The sequence below is a fragment of the Pelecanus crispus genome, chromosome Z (assembly GCF_030463565.1).
Source record: "Pelecanus crispus isolate bPelCri1 chromosome Z, bPelCri1.pri, whole genome shotgun sequence".
In the NCBI taxonomy this organism is placed as follows: domain Eukaryota; kingdom Metazoa; phylum Chordata; class Aves; order Pelecaniformes; family Pelecanidae; genus Pelecanus; species Pelecanus crispus.
In genome coordinates, this window is record NC_134676.1 from 37,360,714 (window position 1) to 37,383,704 (window position 22,991).

The 22,991-nt window shown below is 39.3% G+C and overlaps 1 protein-coding gene across 1 annotated transcript in view; it reads left to right on the top strand.

The window, feature by feature from the left end:
* The window catches only part of ADAMTSL1 (ADAMTS like 1), a 486,156-nt gene that overhangs the window by 449,162 nt on the left and 14,003 nt on the right, over window positions 1-22,991 (top strand). Inside the window, 3 exon segments of the mRNA XM_075727091.1 lie at window positions 3,424-3,552; window positions 10,689-10,868; window positions 12,735-12,869. Coding sequence (XP_075583206.1) covers window positions 3,424-3,552; window positions 10,689-10,868; window positions 12,735-12,869 — 444 coding nt within the window.

Below are 22,991 nucleotides of genomic sequence, written 5' to 3' on the forward strand. Positions count from 1 at the left end.
TTTTAAACCTATCACTCACCTCTTCAAGTCCAACAGACTGATCAAAGGACTTATTCAGATACACATTAGGAAGGCTGAAAAATACCATAGATCCTCTTGCAGGATCAAGCCCTGTGTCATACTTGATCCATTGTGGCACAAGCATGGCTGACACTTTTAACTGCTGGTAAATAGCGGTTCACAAAAAATTAACTTCTATGTTTATATTTCTCTAGTAACAGTCAATATCCTGTGTTAGTTTACATTTCAGTTCTAAAAAAACTCACCCAAATAAAAGCCAAGGGAAATGGGAGGTAGTGCATGAATCTAGCCTCTTCAAGGTTCGTTGGTAGGCAATGCCAGCAGGCTCACAACCACATCAAGACTAGTAGAAGGACAGAGTAGCAAACATGAATGAGAAGCTGTTGAGTAAGGTGAAGGGAAAGAATAGACAGCTAATGGCTGTGACAAGGCAGAGAGGTCTTGGGGAAGGAGGATCCTATTTATCACAAAGGCAAAAGGAAACATATTAGGAATGCTAGAAAGTTTATTGATTTTTTTCAGACCTCTCCATTTCACTGCTCCAGAATGTGGAAGCATTTGGAGGCCCCCAATGTCCAGGCAGTGACCATCAGCTGCCAATGTATCCATGTATATGATTAGAGGAAAGAATAGCTGTTTATGAGCTTGAGTTTTTTACACCAAACACAGAGAAAATTTCAGGTAAGAGGAGCACAAAGAAAATCTCAGAATTCATCAGTGGCCATCAGTGAAGCTCTGATGAACAGTAAATCAACTGGAAAGAGACCTTGCCTGTCCCTTAGAAGGAGAACAGCTGAATCACCCAAGGTGGAAAAGGAAGATCTGCATCAGAGCGACATATTACTTGTAGGCAAAAACTAAGAAACTGATCATTTTTACACTACTGCAGATCAGGAATATCTTTGCTGAATCCCTGGTAGCAGGGCAGTGATGCTGCTGTTAAGACAGTATAGTGTTTTATAAGGAGCAACTCCACAGTAAAACTCTTGTGTTGCACCACCAAGCTCAACATGAGGTTAAAAAATCATCGGTCAAAACTGCTATTCTGTCCATGTTGCTTCAGTGAGTTTAAAAATCATAGTCTTTGTACAATGCAATTTGTGGAGTCGATTTTGTGTGAAGCTACAGAAAAATAAACAGAGCATTAGCTATACAAGTGGCACAGGAAGGCTATTATCTTTTTTATTATAATTAAATCTCAAGGCTGTGGTTTAACCTTTTTAGATTAATTACATTTGTGCATCCCAGATTCAGGCTGAACTCTGCTTAGGAACTGGTATACACTTTCATCTCACATCCAAGGCAGAGAGTTGAACATCTTATAAAATGAGGACATAAGTATCAAAATGAGATACTGAGCAGTTTTTGGAACAAAGCAACAACCTTTTCAGTATAATGAAAGTACTTTCTCCAAAAAAACTGGAAAGCTGAGACCATCTTTAGAGGTATCAGGAGTGGGGCTGAAATCTTATTTCATTGAAGAATTTTCTGATTAGTTTAAGACATGCATGGAAAAAAAGACAATAGAATATGCTTCCATTTTGCTTAATGGTTTGCTACTCATTTATGGGTTGAACAGCTAATAGATTTTTAATCTTTTGATGAGATTGTGGAAACCAATCAGGAAAATAAAAGGTGGATGGATAGCTGAAGAATTTTTCTTTTTTTAATTTAGGCTTTGCCACAAAGCATTAAAACTTTTGGAGATATTTCAACAATAAAATATAATATTTTACTTTGCTATTCTTAGGTATTAAAAGCACCAAAAGAAAAATTAAAAAAAAAAAACCCAAACAAACAAACCCCAAACTGATATGATAGGAATTCCAGATGAAAGGCACCTTTTAAAAGCCCTGAATATACAGCTATATGGAGCACTTTGTAGTTAGGGCTGAATTAAATTTTTAGGACTCTTCATAAGCATAATGAAACCAAATTCTTTTTCTCACCTCCATCTCTTCTTCCTTGGTTACCTCCAGATTAACACAAAGGAAGCCAGTCGTAGACATTAGCCTAAAACTGCAGCTTCTGGAAGCAAATAGTTCAGTGGGCATGGTGGCGTTGGGTTGATGACTGGACCGGTGATCTAGAGGTCCTTTCCAATCTTAATGATTCCTAGTTTTTACTTTCATTATAAATAACCCAGCCACCAAGCCAGGAAACATGAAATTGCTACTCTACCCTGAATTGGTTTAGTGGTGGACTTGGTAATGTTAGGTTAATGGTTGGACTGGATGATCTTAAAGGTCTTTTCCAACCTAAACGATTCTACGATTCTATGATTCCATGATGATATCTGAACCTGTTTTGTATCTGTTTATTTAAAGGGGGGAAAAAAACGTGTTTATAGATTTTTGGATAAAGATAAGTTTGAAAATACAACACTGAGTCAAAAACAGCCAAGTCCCATACCATTTAAAGCAATGTTGTCATGTTCTGCCCCTCCTGCCAACATCCTGCCTGCACAGCATTTTGGCTGGGACAGTGGGCTGCCTTAACCCAGCTGTCAGCTCTGCTGCTTCATTCCCCTCTCTCAGAGCTAAGCCTGAGTACTTCTGAACTGTTTTGTGTCATGTAGGCATGCCTTTACTGTGCCCCTACAAAAGGGGTTGCAGAAGGCACCTCAAGCCCCTCATGGTGGAAAGCTCCATAACTAATCCAACATAGACAGGCACAACAGCAGGGGAACACCTTGACCCACTTGCTTGCTGTCGCCAATGTGGGAAGCACGCTGAAAATGGTTTGAAAAGTTTGTTGCAGGCAAAGCAGGTATCTTTGCTAAACAATGTTAATGCACAACACCGTTACTACAGGCTTTAGATAAAACAAAACTGGTTATCTGACAGAAAGGAGCTTGTTTATGTCCCTCATCTTCTTACACTAGCCATTGTAAGAAAACCTTCTGGTTATGGTCTGGTCTCCCCAATCCCAGTGTTTCCACTGTAGGTTAAAGAAAACATGATCAATGTGTAGAAACAGCTTGCATGTTGCTCTAAGCCTCCTGCACTATTAATGTGCCTGTAACCATCACTCAGGCTTCTTTTTCCTATGTTTGGCCTTTGACAAAGGGTGGTATTTTGGTTGCAGTAGCAGGCAAACATCTTGCTGCAGCTCCAATGGTACTGGTGTTTATTGATTCAGCTGGTTCTCATGTGTGTCCATATGGCTTTAATGCTATTCTGCCTCTGCACTAAGTAGGCTTTTTCTTTTTCCAAGCCAGCTCTTACCATGGAATTTGGTGACACTGTAATATTATAAAGAGCAGGTGGCCTCATACTCCACCATTTTCCCTTATCCTCCTGTTCTGTGTATAGGTACTTTCACACAGAGTGTCCCAGGCCATCTGTCCCATGTGAGTCCCGTGTGCTTGGTCTGATAAATTGTGGTGCTTCTTTTGTACAGGAAAGCCACTGATAAAGACATCAAGAGCTACTGTGATCAACACTGAATCGCCTGCTGTCACTGTTGATATTGGAAGCACAGTGAAAACAATCCAGAGAGCAAATGTCACCATTAGCTGTCAGGTCGCAGGTGAGGAATTACTTGGTCTCCCATGCAGGTGCCTTCGGCTATAAATTTCTGTGGGGTTCTTTGCACGTGTCTCCAGATGCAGCTGGGTGAAACTGCAAGGTTTTCCTAGGACTCAGACAAACTTCACTGCTTCCAATAATTCTTAGCATAGAAATTGTCCTCCTTTTATCAATACCAACAAGAAAAGTGTAGTGGCGTAACAAAACTGATCTGGGACAATACAACAGGCATCTTTGTTAGAGATACATGTGGATAGAACAAAACTGATACATATTCTTACCTTTTGGGGAAGTTTGGTGAGAATACACAAGCATGGACAGACTCATTTCCTCATTGATGGGGTTCTCAAAGTCCACTCTGGTTATTTCCTTCTTTTCCTGCCAAACTCTCTTTTTGCAAATTAAGGGCATGTTAGCACATTCATTTTCTGCTTTTTCTTTTTTTCATTTTCGGAGTGCAGGAATTCAGACGAGTTCTGCTGAAACAGGGTTCTCCCTGAAACTCTTTTCCAGCTATAGACTGAATGTCCCTCAGTCTTACAATGGTAGTTTGCCTCTTTCCAATGGTGACCAACAAAGAACCACCTTATCTGCATGTTGCAGTCCTATGGCTGCTGGTGGGAATGGTGTTGGTATGGGGAGGAGGAGTGGGGGAAGAGAGAGAGCTGGGAAATCACTAAAGACTCAGGGACAGACCTTTGATTCATTACACTTCCATACGTAGTAGGGGGGAACAGGACGGGAAGGGAGCAGCTTATAAAACACAAAGTGAGCCATGCTGAGTGTTAGCACAAATATCTGCGGTGGAGAATTGTATGAAGTCCCTTAGACCCTTGCTTTAGCTTCTTGTCCCTAGCAGCTACTTCAGATGACTCTAAATAAGCATCTGCATCTGCACTGCAAATATACAAATGTCCTGCTTTTTTGACACTTTCTGCTCACTTTAAGCACTTAGTCGATGTCAGTTTTCCTTCTTCAAGTGCTGTTAACCACACCCGTATGCAAATTCTTAAGGAAAACAGTATTTGGCTCAAGTTTCACTATTTGATCATCTGTCCTTTAGCAAAGGATGCACAATAGCTGTGCAAACACTAGGCTGGGATCCCAATTTATTAATTGCTCTCAGTGGTATTAATGAAAGAAAAATACTGTATCATTTTTCCTGGTGGTTCATGAAGGAATAAATTCAGTATTCTGTTCCCCTCTTAACATAGACACTGGATACTCCCTCACAATCAGACTGATGTCCACTGTCTTTCAAGGAAGAAGGAGATGAAAGCTCTGATCTTTTTCCCCAGGCCCCTGCATGGCCACCTGCACTGACAGTGTGTGAAAGAGACTAAATTTTATATGAACATAAATTATCTTGGATTTCTCTCTCTGGGTTCTCTCACCTGCAGATGGTTGCTGATTTTAAAAGTGCAGGCATTTCCCTTCAGTGTAAAGACATGAAAAGAACAGAATGTGGCTGAACAGAGTTGCCACAGTTCTTATGGCACCAGAAAACTACAGAAGGGGAGCATAGCATGGTCAGAGGCACAGATTCAGTGTCTTTTCTGAGAGGAAAATCATCTCTCACAATTTTATGAAGCCTACCTACTATGACAATGCATGTCCACAATGGAAAATTTTAGCAGTGTCACAGCAGAATCACTGCCTTCTTTCTCTGAGGAAGGCTTTTTGCTGTCTAGTAGCATTACTGTGTGTTGGATTCTTCTGTGATACAGAAGAAATTTGCTTAAATCATAATTTTCTTCATGGGTGTTTATCTTCTACTACTACCTCCACAGAAAATGTCAACTATCTTTCACACCAGAGATTAATGCTGTTGAAATTATGATAAAGTCATAAACCACAAGCTGTGATCTTACACAGGGAATAAAAGAGTAGTGAGAAAATTTTGATTATTTATTTATAATGGAAAATATTTTATAGGCACTAGAATCCTATTTTCATACAAATAGTGTTAATAATTAAACAACAATTTTAAAAAAGCTACATATGGGAAGAGATCCAGGAACAGAGAGATCTCTGTCAGCTGTCTCACCTATGCCTGAAAAACATACCATCTCCTAAAACCTGATAAATAACTTGAAAATAAATATAATTTTCCTTCTAATGTAAGCACAAATTTGTTGTTTTAGCATCAGGATTGTGATTATCCAACCTTTTAATATATTTTTGATCATTCTACTTAAAAGGATCAAGTCTAAAAAGTGTAACATGCACTATTGCTTCAGTCGGCAAACGTGTCGTATCCTAAGTGACTTCTTCAGAGTAGATGACCTTTACAGCTCTGCAGTTTGCCAAAGTTACCCAGAAGACATTAACAATGGAATGGTCATCAAATCATACTATGTTAATGTGCAATGGTTAATGCAATAACATCTGATAACAAAAAAGAAATTAGAGTGTGAGAATGAAGTGAACGTAATTAGAAAGCAAACTAACATATCCAGAAATTATGTGGAGACTTACCTAGATGAAAAAACTCTTCACACAGCTTTGTAAAACTATAATCTTTTTTCCTTCCAGTACTTTCCTTCTAGTCATTTCAGGATGCCCTAAGCCAGCACAGCAACTGAGAGTTGTTCCAGATCAGAATTTGGGGCCTGTTAATCTCATCATTATAAGTTGTGTTGCTACCACTGAGCTGTATTGTCTGTAGTATAGGACCATGCATGTATTGGATCTTGATGTCTTGGCTCATATAAGGACACATCTTTACTGAGAATCAGCAGGACAGCAGAGTAAATATTTATAAAAGAAATATTAAGTATAAGGATCAGTTATGACATTTTCTAAAGCTGCTCTTGCTGTCAAGGGACAGAAATATACACTTGCTGCTGAAAGGTGTTGATAAGCCGGGAGAAGGTTTATTCAAAACAAGAGATACGTGATAAGAGATAAGAGAACATTACCAGAGCCTCAGAAGTAATTTTATATTGCTCTGTAACTTCTTCTGAAAGGCATAAGCACCATCAAAATCTGTGTTCTGAGCTGAAACCTATAGACATTAGCTGTAAGACAAGGCAAAATAAAATCATCCTGGATGCATTAGAGTTTAATTGCCCCCTGATATGAATTATGTCAGGATGAAACTTTATTTTAGTTATACCACAAAGACGGTGTTGTGGTTTTGTTCAAGCTTGAAAATCAACCTTATTTCACTTGACATAACTTTGCCACTTTGCCTGTAGAGGTGAAAGACTATTTTTTTAACACAGTTAGGTGATTGTGGTCAATCCCAGACTTCTCCAAAACAAATCCTAAGGGAACTCCCACCCAAAAGTTACTCAGGAGTCCTGCAGATGCCTGTGACTTCCAGGTGGAGGATTTTCTCCAAGCTTCAGAAAGCCAGTAGCATTTCTGGTATGGGCAATTTGATTGCTGTGGGCAATTTCACTTCCAAATGGGATGTGGGAGCAGTTTGGATCACATCTGTATTACTAGGAAGCTTTCTGTTGACTTCAGCGCTTAAATTGTGCAGATATTCATTCAGATACCAGAAGCCTCAATCAATCTGGGCCAAGGTGTTATTGAAAATACAGTTGGACAGGAAAGGAGGAACCGATTTTAAAAATCTAGTTCTGAGAGCATTTCTCCACAGTAACCTTCAGGCCATAAGACCTCTAACAGAGGCACCTGCCTGCAAAGTGTCACGTACCATTAGTCACTGTTGAGTCAGAACAGGTTTGGAAGAGTGACTTAAAATATATTACCATCCTGCCCTGTATATCCTTCTCTCCCTGATGTTTCAGCTTGCAGCTTTTTCAGTTCTCCTAAACATTCCTTTCCTCTGTATTTCATCTATATGCTGGAGGTTATATATTTCTAGTTCTTACCTTGCTTTATGACTCATATTTTTTCATCAACTATACCAGATTCTGACATGCAAGTCACTATTTCAAGAATATTGTGGCACTGAAAACAAGTCACCACTGCTAGATCCTTATATTGCTATACTTCCTTTCCCCAAAAGCTCCTGGTTTAGCAAAATTATCTTGATCAGCATGCACAGTTCTGCTTGCTACTTATCACAGGTAGCCTTTTTGTGCTAGATACACACACAGTGATGGAGGGGAAAGCTGAAGAAGAATAGACTTGGGTAACTGTTCACCACCTAAAGCCTTGCCTGCCCAGCAAAGTGAGTTTTTGTTTCCAGCTGGCATCTCTCAAACTTTCACTCTCTGTGGCAGTTTCTGCAAGGCAAACACACTCAGCCCTCTGTCCTCTGTCATTCACCGTTACCCAACAAAACTGATTGAAATGCTCTTGCTACCCCTTGTGGCAATGCCGCGCAGTGATAGGTTTGCTCATCCCTGTGCTGGCTGCCTCCTATTCCTGTCTTGATGTTTACATGTGGTGTAAAGGTGGAAGCATAAAGGACAATGAAGCTGCTGCTCACTGGCATATACTGCTTATCTTCCCTAAAACGAACTGTAGGAACAGTTGTGCAAGTTAGTTTGAAATAATCGCCTGTTAATGTGGAAACTTCACATTAAAGACAGAGAAAGAACACACTTTTTAGAGTAGCAGTCAGAAAAAGGTTTTTGTAGAGCTGCTGGACATTTTGTAGGTACAGTGCACCTTTCCTAGACTCAACAGTAATACCTCAACAGTAAGGGGTCTTACCTTTAACCCCTTGTTGCTTCTTCTGCTAGTGCAGTGTATACAAGCGGAGTCTTCCATTCTGGGCTAAGACCATCTGAGCAGCTGTCTGCAAGAACCAAATTAGTTTTGTCTGTCTCTCCTGAGCCCCTCCTCTTGAGGACTGTGGTAATATGAAATCCCCATTGTCCCTTTCCCTTCTTCTTTACCTTTCTCATCACTCCTCATCCCTTCCTCTTCTCCCACTATTTGCACTTACCTTCCTTTATTTTCAAGAAAAGCTTGAAAGCTGTACCTAATTTTAGTCTTCAAAACAAAGAAAGAAGATGAGCCCTGGTTGGAATTGGAGAAAGCTTTACAATTTTATAATCTTGTGATTGTTTATTTCTGAGGCACATTTCTTCATACTTCCATGCCTGAGTTTGCCATGCCATGATGTGAAAACCTGTGCACTGTAAGTAACTCAGACTGCAAGAGAGAGAGTAGATCATCCTTTCATTAGGGTGGCATTGGAAGCACAAGTGCTGGGATGTGAGTGTTTTTCTGTCTCAGGGACTGCAGAACTGGAAGACTGTCCATTTTCCTTCCTTTGCTCTCCAGAGCTCAACTCTCAAACTTCCTTTCCCTGCAATGGAAACACAATAAACATGCAGGCTTGAATAAACTCAAAGGTTGGTGTTGTTTGCTGTCCAATGATTGTCTGAACTCCCCTGAGGAGTTCTTGCTCTTGTTCTTGTCTGGATGCTCTGGAAAAAATCAGAGTGAGGTTTTAAGTGGTGGTCAGCCCACCCATGCCACATAGGTCAAAGAGTAGCAGCCAGATGGAAACCTGTGTACTGGTCCTATCCCAGTGCAGGGGGTGAGAAACAGGCCAACAACCCATCCTTTTAAAAAAACTGAGTTTTAGCAACACAAACAAGGATAAGCCTTTGGAAAACAGAGATCATAGACAAGATTGATTAGTTCTCTGGATATACCATGAAGGGTCCAGATTAGCATATGCTATTCACCCTCAGACAAAGGTGAGAAACCCCCTGCAGTCTTTTACAGCCTGCTTCCTGCTACTTTCTGAATGTGGATGAGACTCTCTGCCCTTACAGGGCTTCAGCTTTTCTTCCCAGCTGCCAAGCTCAGACATACTCGTTCCAGATGTCTTGACAAAGTCACCAGATGACTCTGAGAGAGGTGGGAAAAAAGTCACAATGCTTTTATGTGGAAGAATAGGGGAAAATCTCCCTTTCCCACTTCCACCTGCACATGCTTAACAAGGCACCTGCAATCAGGCGGTCAATACGAATACAGACAAATGGGTGGTTGTGCTCAGTGAGCACAGCCCGAGTGAGGTATTTCTGATGCCAGGGCCACAGAATTGACAAACAGAGTGGGTTTTGGGTTTTGACATGCAAGGACAACCAGAAAGGTACTGGCAATGGACAAAGGAACATTTTGCTGTGACATAAGGCAGCAAAGGATTTTGGTGGGCAGCCGATACTTAAGAATAAATGCCTGTACTCATGCCCTTACTCTACAGTAGACACAATGAAACTGCATGTTTATGTGAAAGAGATTAGCAGCCTCCCACCATACAGAGGGTACCACAAATGGGAGAGCATGCACTCCAGCAGTTAGAAGGATTAGTGATATGCTACTCCTTACAGCCATGCATCCACACAATATTGTTTCCCCCCAGGCAAAGTTCCATAGGTCTATCCCATCTATTAAAACTTCCAATACCATTTCCCATAAAGCGATTTTTAGTAGTCAGTGACACTAAATTACCTGATCTGGTATGCCTTTAAATCAAGGTAGAAATCCCTATGCCAGGGAAATACTACCTACTGCAAGACCAGAGGTCTTCCCAGCTACACCTTAGAACCCATTCCTACAAAAGTGTACCCAACAGAGACATCTGGACCTTAGATCCAAGCACACAAAAGGAGGCAATTCTTCTTATAGTGGATTATGAATCTGTAACTATCTGTTGTCTGAAGACTCCTGGTAAGCCCAGTGAAAGTGCTTTTCTGAAGATGTAAATGCTAATTGTTTGCATAATTTCAAAAAGAAAGGTTGGACGAATTAATAGAAGACCCATGGAGGCCTCCTAACTGCACAGAAACTACTGGCTCAGAAAGTGCCTGAGCTGAAACTAGTGGGAAGCTGGGAGAGGCACCATCTTATGGCTTCTTCCAGAGACAGGATACTAGGCTAGATTATCCTCTGTTCTGATCCAATAGAGGCTTGCTTTTAAAAGTGATGATTTCAGAGTTCCCTTGTACAACACTGAAAGGGAAGACTTCAATTTGGTTTTAACCCTTCTGCTCCGTCTCAGAGGGATTTAAGAAACATAAAGGCAGGCAATGTGAAAGAGTTGACTAAACACTTCTGAACTGCAAAATATGTCACTTGGAAGTCATATTAAAATCTTGTTTTAATTGTTCTGTCTTAACAATTTTGTCTGTAGCAACCATAACACTGTTTAGCAACACTATATCTTACTTGTGCTATGTATCGTCAATGTTTTTCCAGGTGTTCCTGAAGCAGAAGTTACTTGGTTTAAGAACAAGGTCAAGCTGTCCTCTGCTCACCATCTGCATGATGGGTTGCTGCTAATTGCAAATGTTTCTCTGTCAGATCAGGGGCTGTACTCCTGCAAGGCAGCCAATCTTCGTGGGGATGTAACAGAAAGCTCCCAGCTGTTCATTCTTGGTAAGTCCAGGGTATTTTGCAATTGCATCAATAGTAATGTGGCTGCTGGCACATCGAGCCTGCAGAACTAATCAGAGGATGTGGAAAGAGGGAATAGCATACAGGGAGCCCTATTATAAGCAAAGAATCAGTCTGCATTTGTTGTCTGGGCAGCATCACCTGAAACAAGGTGGTGCTAAAAGAAGATGGATAAGGAGAAAATGTCTAAGCACAGGGACTGCACCTCCTAGTCCTGAGATATTCAGTTTCACTCTTTCAGACTTATTAGCTAAGAGAAGCATTTATTAACCATCTCTTAAAATGGCTCTCTTGAAATGAGTATGATGCCGCTTTTTCCCTATGAATTGCTCTGCCTCTGCTGAGCAGCCTTTCCATATGTGGCTGTGTGATTCTGACCTGTTTTACACCTAACAGGTGCATAAACCCAGTGTGCTTTTAAAAAGCACTTCCCAAGTTCAGTGAAGGGCAAAGTTTACTTTTTCTTGGGTTTTTAAACAACAGACAGAAAGCCCAGCTGGGTGCTTTGTAAAGACAATGTCAGCTGTTAAGTATGAGTGGAAGTGTTACCTGGTGGTAATTGGATGTGTGAGAAAGGGATTTCCTTTCCTAGTAACTCATCTTCTGTCATTTCTCCATGCCTGGCAGATGAATGATCCAGCCAGACTTTGTAAGTACTTCTGTACATTTGATAGTGAAGTGTCAAATTTTGAAACCTAGTCCCTGTTATTGGTGCAACACCATTAAAGCAGTCATTACAGCTCTCATCTTTCATGACTAGAGTGAGCACAGGTCCCATGGATGATGCAGCTTCCAGAGGAAGTTTTAAAGTGTGATTCCTCAGTTTCACAGACAACACTTAAACCCCTTTTCTTTATGAATGTTCACATGATTTCCCTGTGAATCCAGTCTGGCTCTAGAAACTCAGTCTAAAAAAAATCTAAAAAAAAAAAAATCAGCTGGGTTTCAGCCTATAAATAAAATCTCCCACATGATCTTTAAATCCTTTTCTGATCTTTATAAATGGCTTAGTTTTTAAAGATGGAAAGTTACTGTGAGTTATGCAAGTTACTTATGTTTGTAGGCAAATCACATTTTTAGTTCCTTGATGGAAAGAAACAGTTCAGGCATCCATGATTTGTACATCTGGTGCTGAATGTGATCAGCAATAGAAAACTTGCTTAGCATGTGTCATGATCTAATTGAAAGGGGATGAAGCCACCATTCACTTAAACCAAATATCCCATCATTTCCGTGACAAACACAATTGGGCACGATATGCAACACAATAAATTTTTAAAATATCATTATGCTTAGTAAAGAACTAAATCCTGCAGTTCTCTGCATAGACTGACCCTCTTGAGCTCTGAACTCTTAGTCCTTTGGAGCTCTGCCTAAGTATACCACAGGATTTGGCAGGGTTATAATCATACCCACTCAGGTCTTCATCCAGGTTGTAGCAGACATTAAGAAGTTTTCCACTGACTGCCATGGACATTTGATTGAGCTTCTATGCTGTATAAATTTGCTCTTTCATCCAAGCTGCTGCATCTCCTGATACCATGTACCTTTGTCGCACATGAAGAGGGTCAACCAGACTGCCATGGTAGCCTTCAGACAGAATTTCATTTATTTTGTGGTCATACTGATCCAGAAGTTATTTTAATAATTTCTCTAGTGCCTTACCTAACATGAGGCAAAGCACACCTTTAGTAGTTGCCCAAAGTTGCTTAGACTGCCCCTCTGAAATGGTAATACGACATCACAGCAAATAATGCAGCAATAGCTGGTGATGGAGCTTTTTAAGTTCCTGAGATGTTTTTTTGCTGTAGTGTTGCTCATCACTTCAGTCTTCCAATCTGTTACCAGAGCCTCCAAGACCTCTTCCTTACCTAGAAGACTTGACAACAATGCTTTCCAGTGCTGGGAACAGCACTCGTTCAGTGCTGACCTCTCCTTCAGGAACGAAAATGACCGTCAGTCCAGGGAGTTCTGCTCTCATAGGTAAGTCAAGTGCTCTAAGATATTTTTTAGATTAAAAAGGGTTTAGAGTTTAGATTACAGTTATGCATCTCATTATCCGTTACAGCTATGCATCCAGTTATCCAGCCAAGGAGCACTGGGACAAAAGACATCAAACCGACAGCGCATTGTCACTCATAATCACTGCCAAATTGTTCTCAGAACTCAGAAACTCACTTAAAAAAAGGAGGTCCTCTTATTAGCGTAATGCCCCAAAGCTGTATGCAGAATAAGGGCCACACCTTATAGCACCCTGTAAGAAGCAGTCCCTGCTCTGGGGGGCTGGCAATCTCACTCAGTGCAAGACATGGCAATCTGGTGTGCCATTTGATCTAAAAGAAGAAATGCTTGTGATTCTGTTTTTCTTCTCTGTTTGGGTACTAGTCTTTCCATATGTCTGCTATTCATATTGTATATCCTCCTTCTTTAGAGCCTTTTCTAGAGTTTTGCCTATCTGTCTAGATGTGGTTTTCTCTTGCAAGCTCTCTGTTTCATTCTGTTCATTTTATTCCTCTTCATTATATCACACAACCAATGTCTGCACAAAGCCAAATAAGGAAATAATCCCCAATGAAATGCCTTTCTTCTTTTCATCCATTTCTGCCTTCCATATATCTTTCTCCTCTTTACCCTGCATGTTCTGTTACATGCTGTAAACTCCTTTCAGATCTGTGGGCATGATTTGTTTGCAAAGAGAATCTCATCCTTTTCCAAAGTTCAGGGCATGTTTATTTTACAATTTCATTTCTCACACTGATCTTGAGCCTCTACTAACTGTCAGGCTCAGATAGGCAAACAGCTTCTCTAATGACCTTACAGAACATTCTTTGCTTACATTTAGTAGCAATTTTAAGATTTTATTTTCACAGTGGAGGCTTTCTATTTATGTTTTTAGTTTTGTATGGTTTACTTTTCCCCAGTGCTGACATCTGCATACATTGCAATGGCTTTTAGCGTGCAGCTCTGGATTACCTTTCTGCTTGTACAAAAACTGCAGTGAAATAGTCCTTGGTGGGGGGAATATCTGAAGGTATTTATGAGCATTGAATAAATCATTTTGAGTATGGTTGTATTGTACTCACTGTTGTAAGACTGGGTCACACTCCTGTTTCATCAATTTCTTCTCAGGTTTCCAAACAGACGTCTTTAGTAGTAGTAGGGATTTTTTATTGTTTGAAAGCACTAATTGAACAACAAAGGGTGTTCTGCATTGCCTGTATATAACAACCCCTAAATCAATTGAATTTGGCCATGTTGCCCTGTACCCTGCCATTCCTCTTCAGGAGCAAGGAAACTCCATGGATCTTAATAGCAAAATAGCAAACCAGTTTCATTCTTGAGGAATTCTCTCAACTTCACTGAAGTTTTACTGACCTGAATTTGAGGTCTGTGTTATTAAAACCTAAGGAAACATCCTGAGAGATTATTTCTAATAAAAAATCAGCATGGAATGGACTGTCCAATCAGCTAGAGAGCTACAGTCCAGTGTGATGCATCACATTGTATTGCTGAAACAAATACACAAAGTGTTCAGCTTCCGTGTACATTACTTAAACACATTATCTGTAGTTGTATCAAAGAATTTGGATTCATCAACTATGACAATACCCATTACTGAAAAAAGAAGAAAAGGACTCATCTCTCAGATTTTTTTTTTAATCTACATCTAGTTTGATCTGTACACTATAAGTAGGGATTACAATCAAAGCCTCTATATTCGCTCCCAAATTTAGTCTCCCCACAGTCTTCCAATGCAATGGCTAAGTTCATCATGGACTACTGTGATACCTTCATAATCAAACTTTGCTTGAAATATCGCTACATGGGAAAGAAAATCTGTATATGTTTCTAAGCACCAGCTGCAAACACCAATTTGGGAACAACTTGTGAACTTGTAAACCTGTGATCCATGTCTGTGTCCCCTGTCCACAACATCCCCTACAAGCTGTCCACTAATTCTTTCTATTCTGCCACCCAGCCAATTGGCTTTATTCCTTTTAGGTCTTTCATCATTGATTATGTTGGGGTGTTTGCCCTACATGCTCTGGATGCCCCATACAAGAACTTTAGGTTCTATGTAGAATTTACTAAAGAAATTACTGTGTATAGGGTCCCTTGTCTGTGCTACTGCTGACAGGCACCAGCATCTCCTGGGTCTCAGAAGGCATTGAATTAGACCTGATATTTCAAAATCAAAGGATATAGGACACGTGCAAAGGAACAGAGTGACATGTGAAGAAAAGGAGTGGTAAGTAAGCTTTGGGGAAACTTTGTATTTAAAAGGAGTTAAAAGACACCAAAGGTGAAAAATTATGTTAGAAGCCTGGCTAAATTCAGGTATGTGTTTGCCAGGGTTTAAGAAAATGGGAATCAAAACTTCATTAAACACTGGTTTTGTGCCTTGGGGGGGAAAAAAAGAAAAAAAAAAAAAAACACAAAAAACCCACAGAAAATATTAGCACAATAACAGAAGATTAAAGTTGCAAATGAGAACTTGTTTTGAAATTAACAACTGTATAAAATTTAACAACAATTCACAAGCTGAGTTGAAAGGAGAGAACTGGAACCTCCAGATTACCATACATGCTATGCACTTTCTTGTACAAAGTGGAATTGTGCAATGCTTCCACCATCATTTCAACCATTTGAAATTATGAACTTGCTCTCTGGAATCAGCTCCTATGGGCTTCATCTACATAAATTTCAGGCAGGTTACAGAAGGGAAATGTCAGGGCCATAACATAAATATATGGGTTGAAGGTCTTCCTTCTCATTGTTAAGGGTCATTCAGCAGTCATTTGTGTACCTTCACTATAGAAGTAGAAGAAAAGATCTGTTCAAGACCCATACCCTGTCCAGGGGAGTCAGCAACTCTCCCATTAAGATCTAATGTAAAACACCTTTTTGCATGAGCTTACAGGAACATTTTTGTCTTCGGTTCTTCTTACTTTTACTTCTGAAGGGTTGAGATTTCAGTTAGGCCCAACTCATTATCCAGTTAGAGAACATGATGTAGTGCCTTACACAAACTGATGCTTATCCCACTCCATCACAACTGTTGGAAGTATAAGTAGGGTACTGCAGTCCTCCCCAGCCCTCACACTGGTTGGCACGTTGTGCAGTAGACACCTCTATGTTATCTGCACATAACACATCTGAAGGGCAGGGCTTCCCTCAAAGCAGAAGCTAGAGCACCCATGAGCTTGGGAATATTTCTGGGGTTTACAGTAGTGCAAACGGACAATCAGTGATGAGCAACAGACTGTCATGCTCTTTCTGATGTCCTTTGTTCATGGAAGGCACACAAGAAGACTTTATATCACACAAAACATAGAACACAGTAAATTTCTGAAGTGACACCAATTTATATTTCTTTGAAATGTTTTCACATTAGATCTTAAACTTATTAAAGTTTCTGTCTTTGAGACTTTTTTAATTTTGAATACAGTTTTCCTGAATGTTGGTAATGAAAGTATTATAAGAAACTCTGCCCTTTTCCTCAGAAAGTAATTCCTTTGTTTGTCACCTGATAAGAACTTTTGGTTTTTAATAATATTCATGACTATTTGACTTCTATAAGCCCTGATTACTTTGTGGAATTATCTTTTTGAATTAAAGGTACATCCTAAGTTCATGCATTTTCAGTAGAGTTTCCTTATCTATGCTACCAGTATCACTGAATTTTTTTACACAACTCCCTGGACACATTTACTTGGGTCTTGAGCTTTGTAAATGTTAATTTTAGCAAAACTGAAGTTGTAGGACCCACTGCTCCTGAATTCTGACACTTCTGCAGAAAAGACTGTGGGCCTATCAAGAATATTTGTTTTCATTTGGGTTCAAGCTTGTTGTTTCCTGTATTTGAAAACATTTCAGTGGGAAAGTCTGAGGATCTTACAAATTCTAGTGGGGATTCACTACAATTTCTCAAATTTATTGTGACCTTATTGGAAACGTCAGCAGACTTGTCAAAAGATACAAAATATGATATAAAAGTGTCTCCTTATCTTAGCACAGAATAATACTGTATTTATTGCAGTTATGTGGCGTAGTGAAAGCTGAAGCTTTAATGACTTTGACTTATATACCTGAATTATATTTACATAAGGATTCTTGCAGGAACATCAGAAGATAGCTCAGGAATGAATATTTCTAGGAACATAGAAATGTAGGAGTACCTATAAAACATCACAGCGATGGAAAAAAGGTTGAAGGGGAAAGTACTTTGACTGTTTTGACAGTGTTTCTTGGCATCTGTTGCTTTGTTTAAATGTTTTGTTGCAGATGAGCTCTTTGATTTGCACCAAAAATGTCTGTGAACACACAGAAATATCCTTCAGGATGGGGGATTGCCACATTGCACATCATATATAATTAAATAAAGGTTTTTGACTGCATTTATGAGGCAGCCAGGGGAAGGGATGCATCTTTATTTTGGAATGCAGCACAGGCTCATGAATTCAAAGAGAAATAGGAGCATAAAGAGTTAAGATAGCTAGTATCTGAAATGAACAGAAAATTTAGCTCTTACTTGGCATAGTGCAAGACTTAAGTAATGTCTTTAAAAAGAGAAGACATCCAAGAAAAATTAAATATTGAGATAATGGTAACTAGTCTATCTGTTGTGTATAGCTGTGATGTATATTTTTAAGGCTCACTGTATCCTGACGAAATGTACACATTTTGGCAAAAAAACCCCGCAGCAATTATTTTGATCGAAAGAGGAGACTCAGTTATTATGTAAATTCTTGGCCTTTATTCTGTTTTTATTCTTCAGATGAAATGAATGCAATGCAAATCCTGGAGCATAATGGTTATTCTAGGTAATCTGAAGATATGAGTGAATCTATGGGCAAAAGCCTAGGCAATTATTTGGAATCTGATTCCCATCCCCTTTTGTCTCTCAAACTACATATTCTCCAGTTTGCTCACTGGGAACCTGCTGTCATCCCCAGCTTAGGACATCTATCCAATTTTGTGTATTTAGCAAAAAAAGGCCCTATTTGTAGGAGATACTGAAAATAACTGTAAAGTTAGATGGTAAAGTGTACTTTTTTATGACCAGAAAAGTACAGTCAATTGTAAAAAAAAAAAATACTGCTGCTCCATATTTATTGTGTTCTCCCTGATGAATTCCATATCAGATTTACTCATTTCACAAATCAGAACACAATTTTAGTAACTGCCAGCACTGCAAACACAGTCCTAGAAAGCAGATTTCTGTTTTTACAGTTTATCCCAAATGACCACAGAGCTAGAGCAGCTTAACTGCCAATTTCACTGCACATTCAGAAGATGAGGAGCTGGACTACAGAGTCCTGTTTTGCAAACTTCTATGCTATTTAGCAATTACGCTGTTTTTAAAACAAAGTGATAACAAAAACCTTTCACTTAAAAGATACAAAGGATTCCCCTTACCAAAACCAGTATTTCCCTCTCATTTTTCTTTTACTGGCAATAGTATATCCCCCTCATTTTCTAGTAGAGTCACTTAGATGCCCAGAAGAGGCCACAGAAAGCAGAATGGAAAAATATAATTATGGCAGCTACCTTGCTTGCAATGGCCAGCCTTCTGAGTATGAATAAATTACTTATTTTGAAAGGGCCAACTGCATTAGAGCCAAGGCCTGAAGTTCAAGAGGGTTTTCAGTCTTTTTTTTTTCTTTTTCAGAGGGGACCATTTCAAGTCTGTGGCTAGTATTTGCCTACCTGCAGATTTAAGGGTTATCTGGATATGGCACTGAACAGAAAAATTAACCTAGAACTTTTTGAATATTCTGGGGTGTATTGTAGTGAGTCAAATGGTGTGCTGCTGACCATATTAGGAGAAGAAACAGACCATATAGATAGACTGATGGCATGACAAAATTCTTTCAGCAGAGCCAGAGAAGTTAGTGCTGCAATTGCTTGCTATATATGTTGCTTTTGAACTATAACATCTGTAAACAACTGATACTTGTTCAAAATCAGTGTGAAAAGCAATAAATGATCCAGATGAACACAACTGATCTCACCAGTACAAATCTCTTGCAATGTTTGGTGATATACTCAAGAGCAAGAGTGTATCTTCTTGAAACAGAAGTTTGCCTTTACTCCCTTTTGCCCTTCCCCTCTCTACCATGAGCCTGCTCTAAATTTTCCTAGGTTTTGGGAATTACTGCTATAATAAAAAGTACTGCTATAATATAAAATTGGAAGCAGAAATACAAAATAAAATTTACAATCTGCACAGAGTCAACAAAGAGAAAACTCATGAGTAATTACGATTAAAGCAGTGTCTGCACTCCCCTAAGGAAAAAGACAGCTGCAGAAGTTGTGCAGGAGGCAGATAAAATCATGGCTATCTGAGAAGTTATTTTGCACAACATCATTTTTTGCCTCCTCACTCTCTGTAATAAATTGGATATCATGTTTGAAAAGTAGTTCTAATGCTAAAGAATATTTTTTCAGTAACTTTACTTTACACTAATAATACTTCCACTGTGATGAGGATAAAGCTCCAGGTGCATCCATGGGCTGATCTGTCCTATTAATTCTGTTTTCCATTCCCTTCCATTTTTGTCTCAGTGAAAATTCTGCCTTGGCACACTATATATGAGAACTCCCATGTAAGTGACACTTCTAAAAAGAGAATTAAAATTAATATCAAGAGTATATGCCATTATCATTGCAATTAATTTGCCAGTCAGACTCTATCACATTGATTACATTCTAAATATTGTATAAAGTTCATACTGTATTGCACTATCTTCCTCCTACATCAGACTACACCCTAGCCTTTCACTGAAATGTGTGGCTTTTCATTTGTATCTGCATGCTGTGTACATTTCAGTGTATATGGTACATGACGATACCTCTGCTTTTGACCGCATTTTGACCACACTGACATAGTGTTTCTTTTTCAGGCAATCAGACACTAGTCCTGCCGCTGCCAAGCTCTGAAAGCAGAGTCAAAAGAGCAAGGTCTTCAAGGCAATCTGCTGCCTTGGGTTTTTTTCCTGCCTGCTGTTTGGTGCCATGAATGAGCTAATCTGAGAACCACTGATCTACAACAGTGGTCCAAAATGCTGCCACATAAAATAATAACACTGGCCTCTGGGGCAACGTCTGTTTAATTTTGGTTTTGTGGTAAGAGCTGCAGCCCTTGAACTTGTGTCTCTAATCTTTTCCTGGATCATTGGCCTAGATTCTGTCCTAACATAGATATAAATGATGCAGAGCTCCACTGAGGCAAGTTCTGGTGAAAAACTAGGGGTATCAGACTTGCCACAGGTATCCCAGTCTGGAGACTTGTCATTCTACCAGCTCCTTTACATAAAAGATCTTTCAGCCTCTTGCACAACTTAAGCTTTGCTCTAGAGTGTTAAGGGAGTTTTCAAACACTGTAGGATTTCTGACCTGTTGACTAAGGGGTCCATTCTAAGTTTTGAAGCATCCTCTCCCTCTGCGTTGTTTCTCAAAACCTCTCCCAAATGGCTAAAGAACTTTGTTAATAGGACAGAAGTTGCAGCCTCTCTGGAGCAAGCAGCCTGGCTTTCCTGCGCCTTTCTGCCCTCCACCTCCTCTGCTCTGCATTTGTTATTTTCCTTGAGCCACAGGAATTTTCCTGAGCTGCTGATGTCTCAGGATGTAGCAAGTTTATATCAGCTTAAGAAATACAGAAAGGCTTCTACAGCAACACTGACCTTTGCAACTTGGGTTAATAATCATGTTATGTACTAGCTCACGCTCTGTCTTTTGTTGAACTCCTTGTAGTCTACTGTTGTTCAGTGCTTGCACCATGCGCCTCTCTTGAGTGTTATTTTTCCCCCATAAATGCACTTGTACAGTTAACCTGGAGCTGTACCAATGGTGGAGAAGTTTATACTGAAGGGTACTCCTTTCCTATCTTTGTCATGCACTGAATAAACCCATCAGAGTTAGCTCAGGAGGTCACTTCAGCATGCTGTATCCATTCTCATAAGTTTTGGTTTCATGATTTGCCACTGGTGATTGTTTTCAGCCCAATCCTTATTAATACAAGATTGTCAGTGTGTAGGATTCCCGCTGTCAGAGTCATTTTTAGAAAAACAGTATTACTACCAAAGCTTGAACATTCCCTTGTTTTTTTAATGGGCCCACCACATGGCTGTATGTTTGGGAACATTTTTTACAACCTCTGTGGAGCAGGGAAAGGGCCTAACTCAATTTTTGTTGAATATAGTGTAAATTTACAATGCTCTGTAAAAGATATCTAATAACAACAACATGTGTGGCATTGGGTAACAGTTTAGGTGTTTTGAGAACTGTTTAAAAACCATGTCATATGTTTAGTATAGTAAGTTTCAACTGCTCCTTTGGAGCCATAAATAGTTATTTAAAATACCTTCTTTTTTTAAGATGCTACTGTCATCAGCTGAATTGGCCTGTTTCAAGAATTCCTGAATACATAGGTTTCCTTGTCTAGCATAAATTCATGTTCAATTGACCTCCTTTAAACTTAAAAATAAAGGTTATACTTACATTAACATTAGTTATTTCTTTTGGGGATTTTCAGTATCACATTACCTTTTATAAGTTTTATTTCATTCAGCGTATGAAAGCACTGAGAAGTAATTTGCCTAACATCCTGAATTAAGTGTCTGTTTAAATTTACACTTTGTAATATATTGAAAAATCTTTCCCCATAAGACAAACTATAAAGACTTGTCTCTTAGTTTGCCACTTCAGCAAAACAGGTTTTACATACATATGACTTTCAGACATGATCTTACCTACCTTCATTTGCTTCGATAGCATTTTAGAAAGTTGAATAAATCCTGTCAAATTTTCTTCCTCATGTTAGATACGGGACAGAATTAAATTTAACTCTATTTTATGTTTTATTTCTCACTCCAGTCACCCAAGGAGAAAATCAGGTATGACAGGAAGTTGGGGAAGTATTTCTCTGTGTCAGTCTGATCTCACCTACACAGTGTGAACACAGTAGTGCAGTGTGAACTACAACATAGTAGTTTAGCGCCAAGCTTGTATCTATTCAGACTGATCTGTGGCTTCTCTACATTTTGTTCCAAGCATTTTGTTGTTCATTTCATCCTTAATCTTGTTTCTATTTTGAAATTATACTTTAACTCTTTGAATGTAGAGGTTAGAGTGGAAAGACTGTCAGGTTTCAAATCCGGTATCCTCATTATATTTATCACTTTAACACAGTGTACTGCGGTCTACCACAGTTGTCTGTCAGAGTTCAGTAAAATATATACAGAATCACAGATTTTTTTTTAGCTTGTTTTATTTCAGTTTTAATGTAATTAATGATTCTGCTGCCAAATCCCTTCTTTCCTCCTTTGCCAGGCATTTTGGATAGTATTCAGCAATCATCTTTCATCTCCCAATTTTATGGTTCAATAGGTATATGTCTGTGACCTGCAGAGGCAGGGGCACAGGCTTTCTGTTTTGTAAGTCTAGCTGAAGTTTTCTGTGAACTTTCTGTGCAACATTTATTGTACTTTGTGATGTCCTGAAACATGCAGTCCCTAACTAATTGGGATGCTTGCTTTTTTTCAAATTCAGGGTTTTTTTGTTGATTCACAGTATGTTGAACTAATGCAGCACAAACATTTGCCTGTTTTGCAAGGAGTGATCATTGATGAATAGCAAGGGTGTAAAACTGAACTTTAAGGTACAAGTGTGTAGTTGAACATTAATATCAATGGGTCCAAACTGCATACAACAGTGTTTCTATATAACCAGGCTATGCTACCCAGACCTATCTCTTAAGTAGGAAATAATTTCCAAAGATGAAAGAGTTGGCCTGAGACTAAGACAGCAAGAGTTTGATTTCCAGTTCCACTGCTGGCACATGGCTCAGCTTCAGGTAAGACAGCATGCACCTCCATGTGCCTTGGTTAGCTGGCAGGAGAATGAAAAAGGTGAGCTTACCTGCCATGGTACAGCAGCTTCAGAGATGCAGTTGGAAAGCTAAGTAGTTTGTTGAGTTCAGACTGTAGGACTATTTTGTTTAAAGAAATTTCAGAGAAACTGCCTCATCTTGACCTGAAGTCTTCACTCAGATTCCGTCTTTAATAAATATTAGAAATATTGCCTGGGATTAATCAGCAGGTC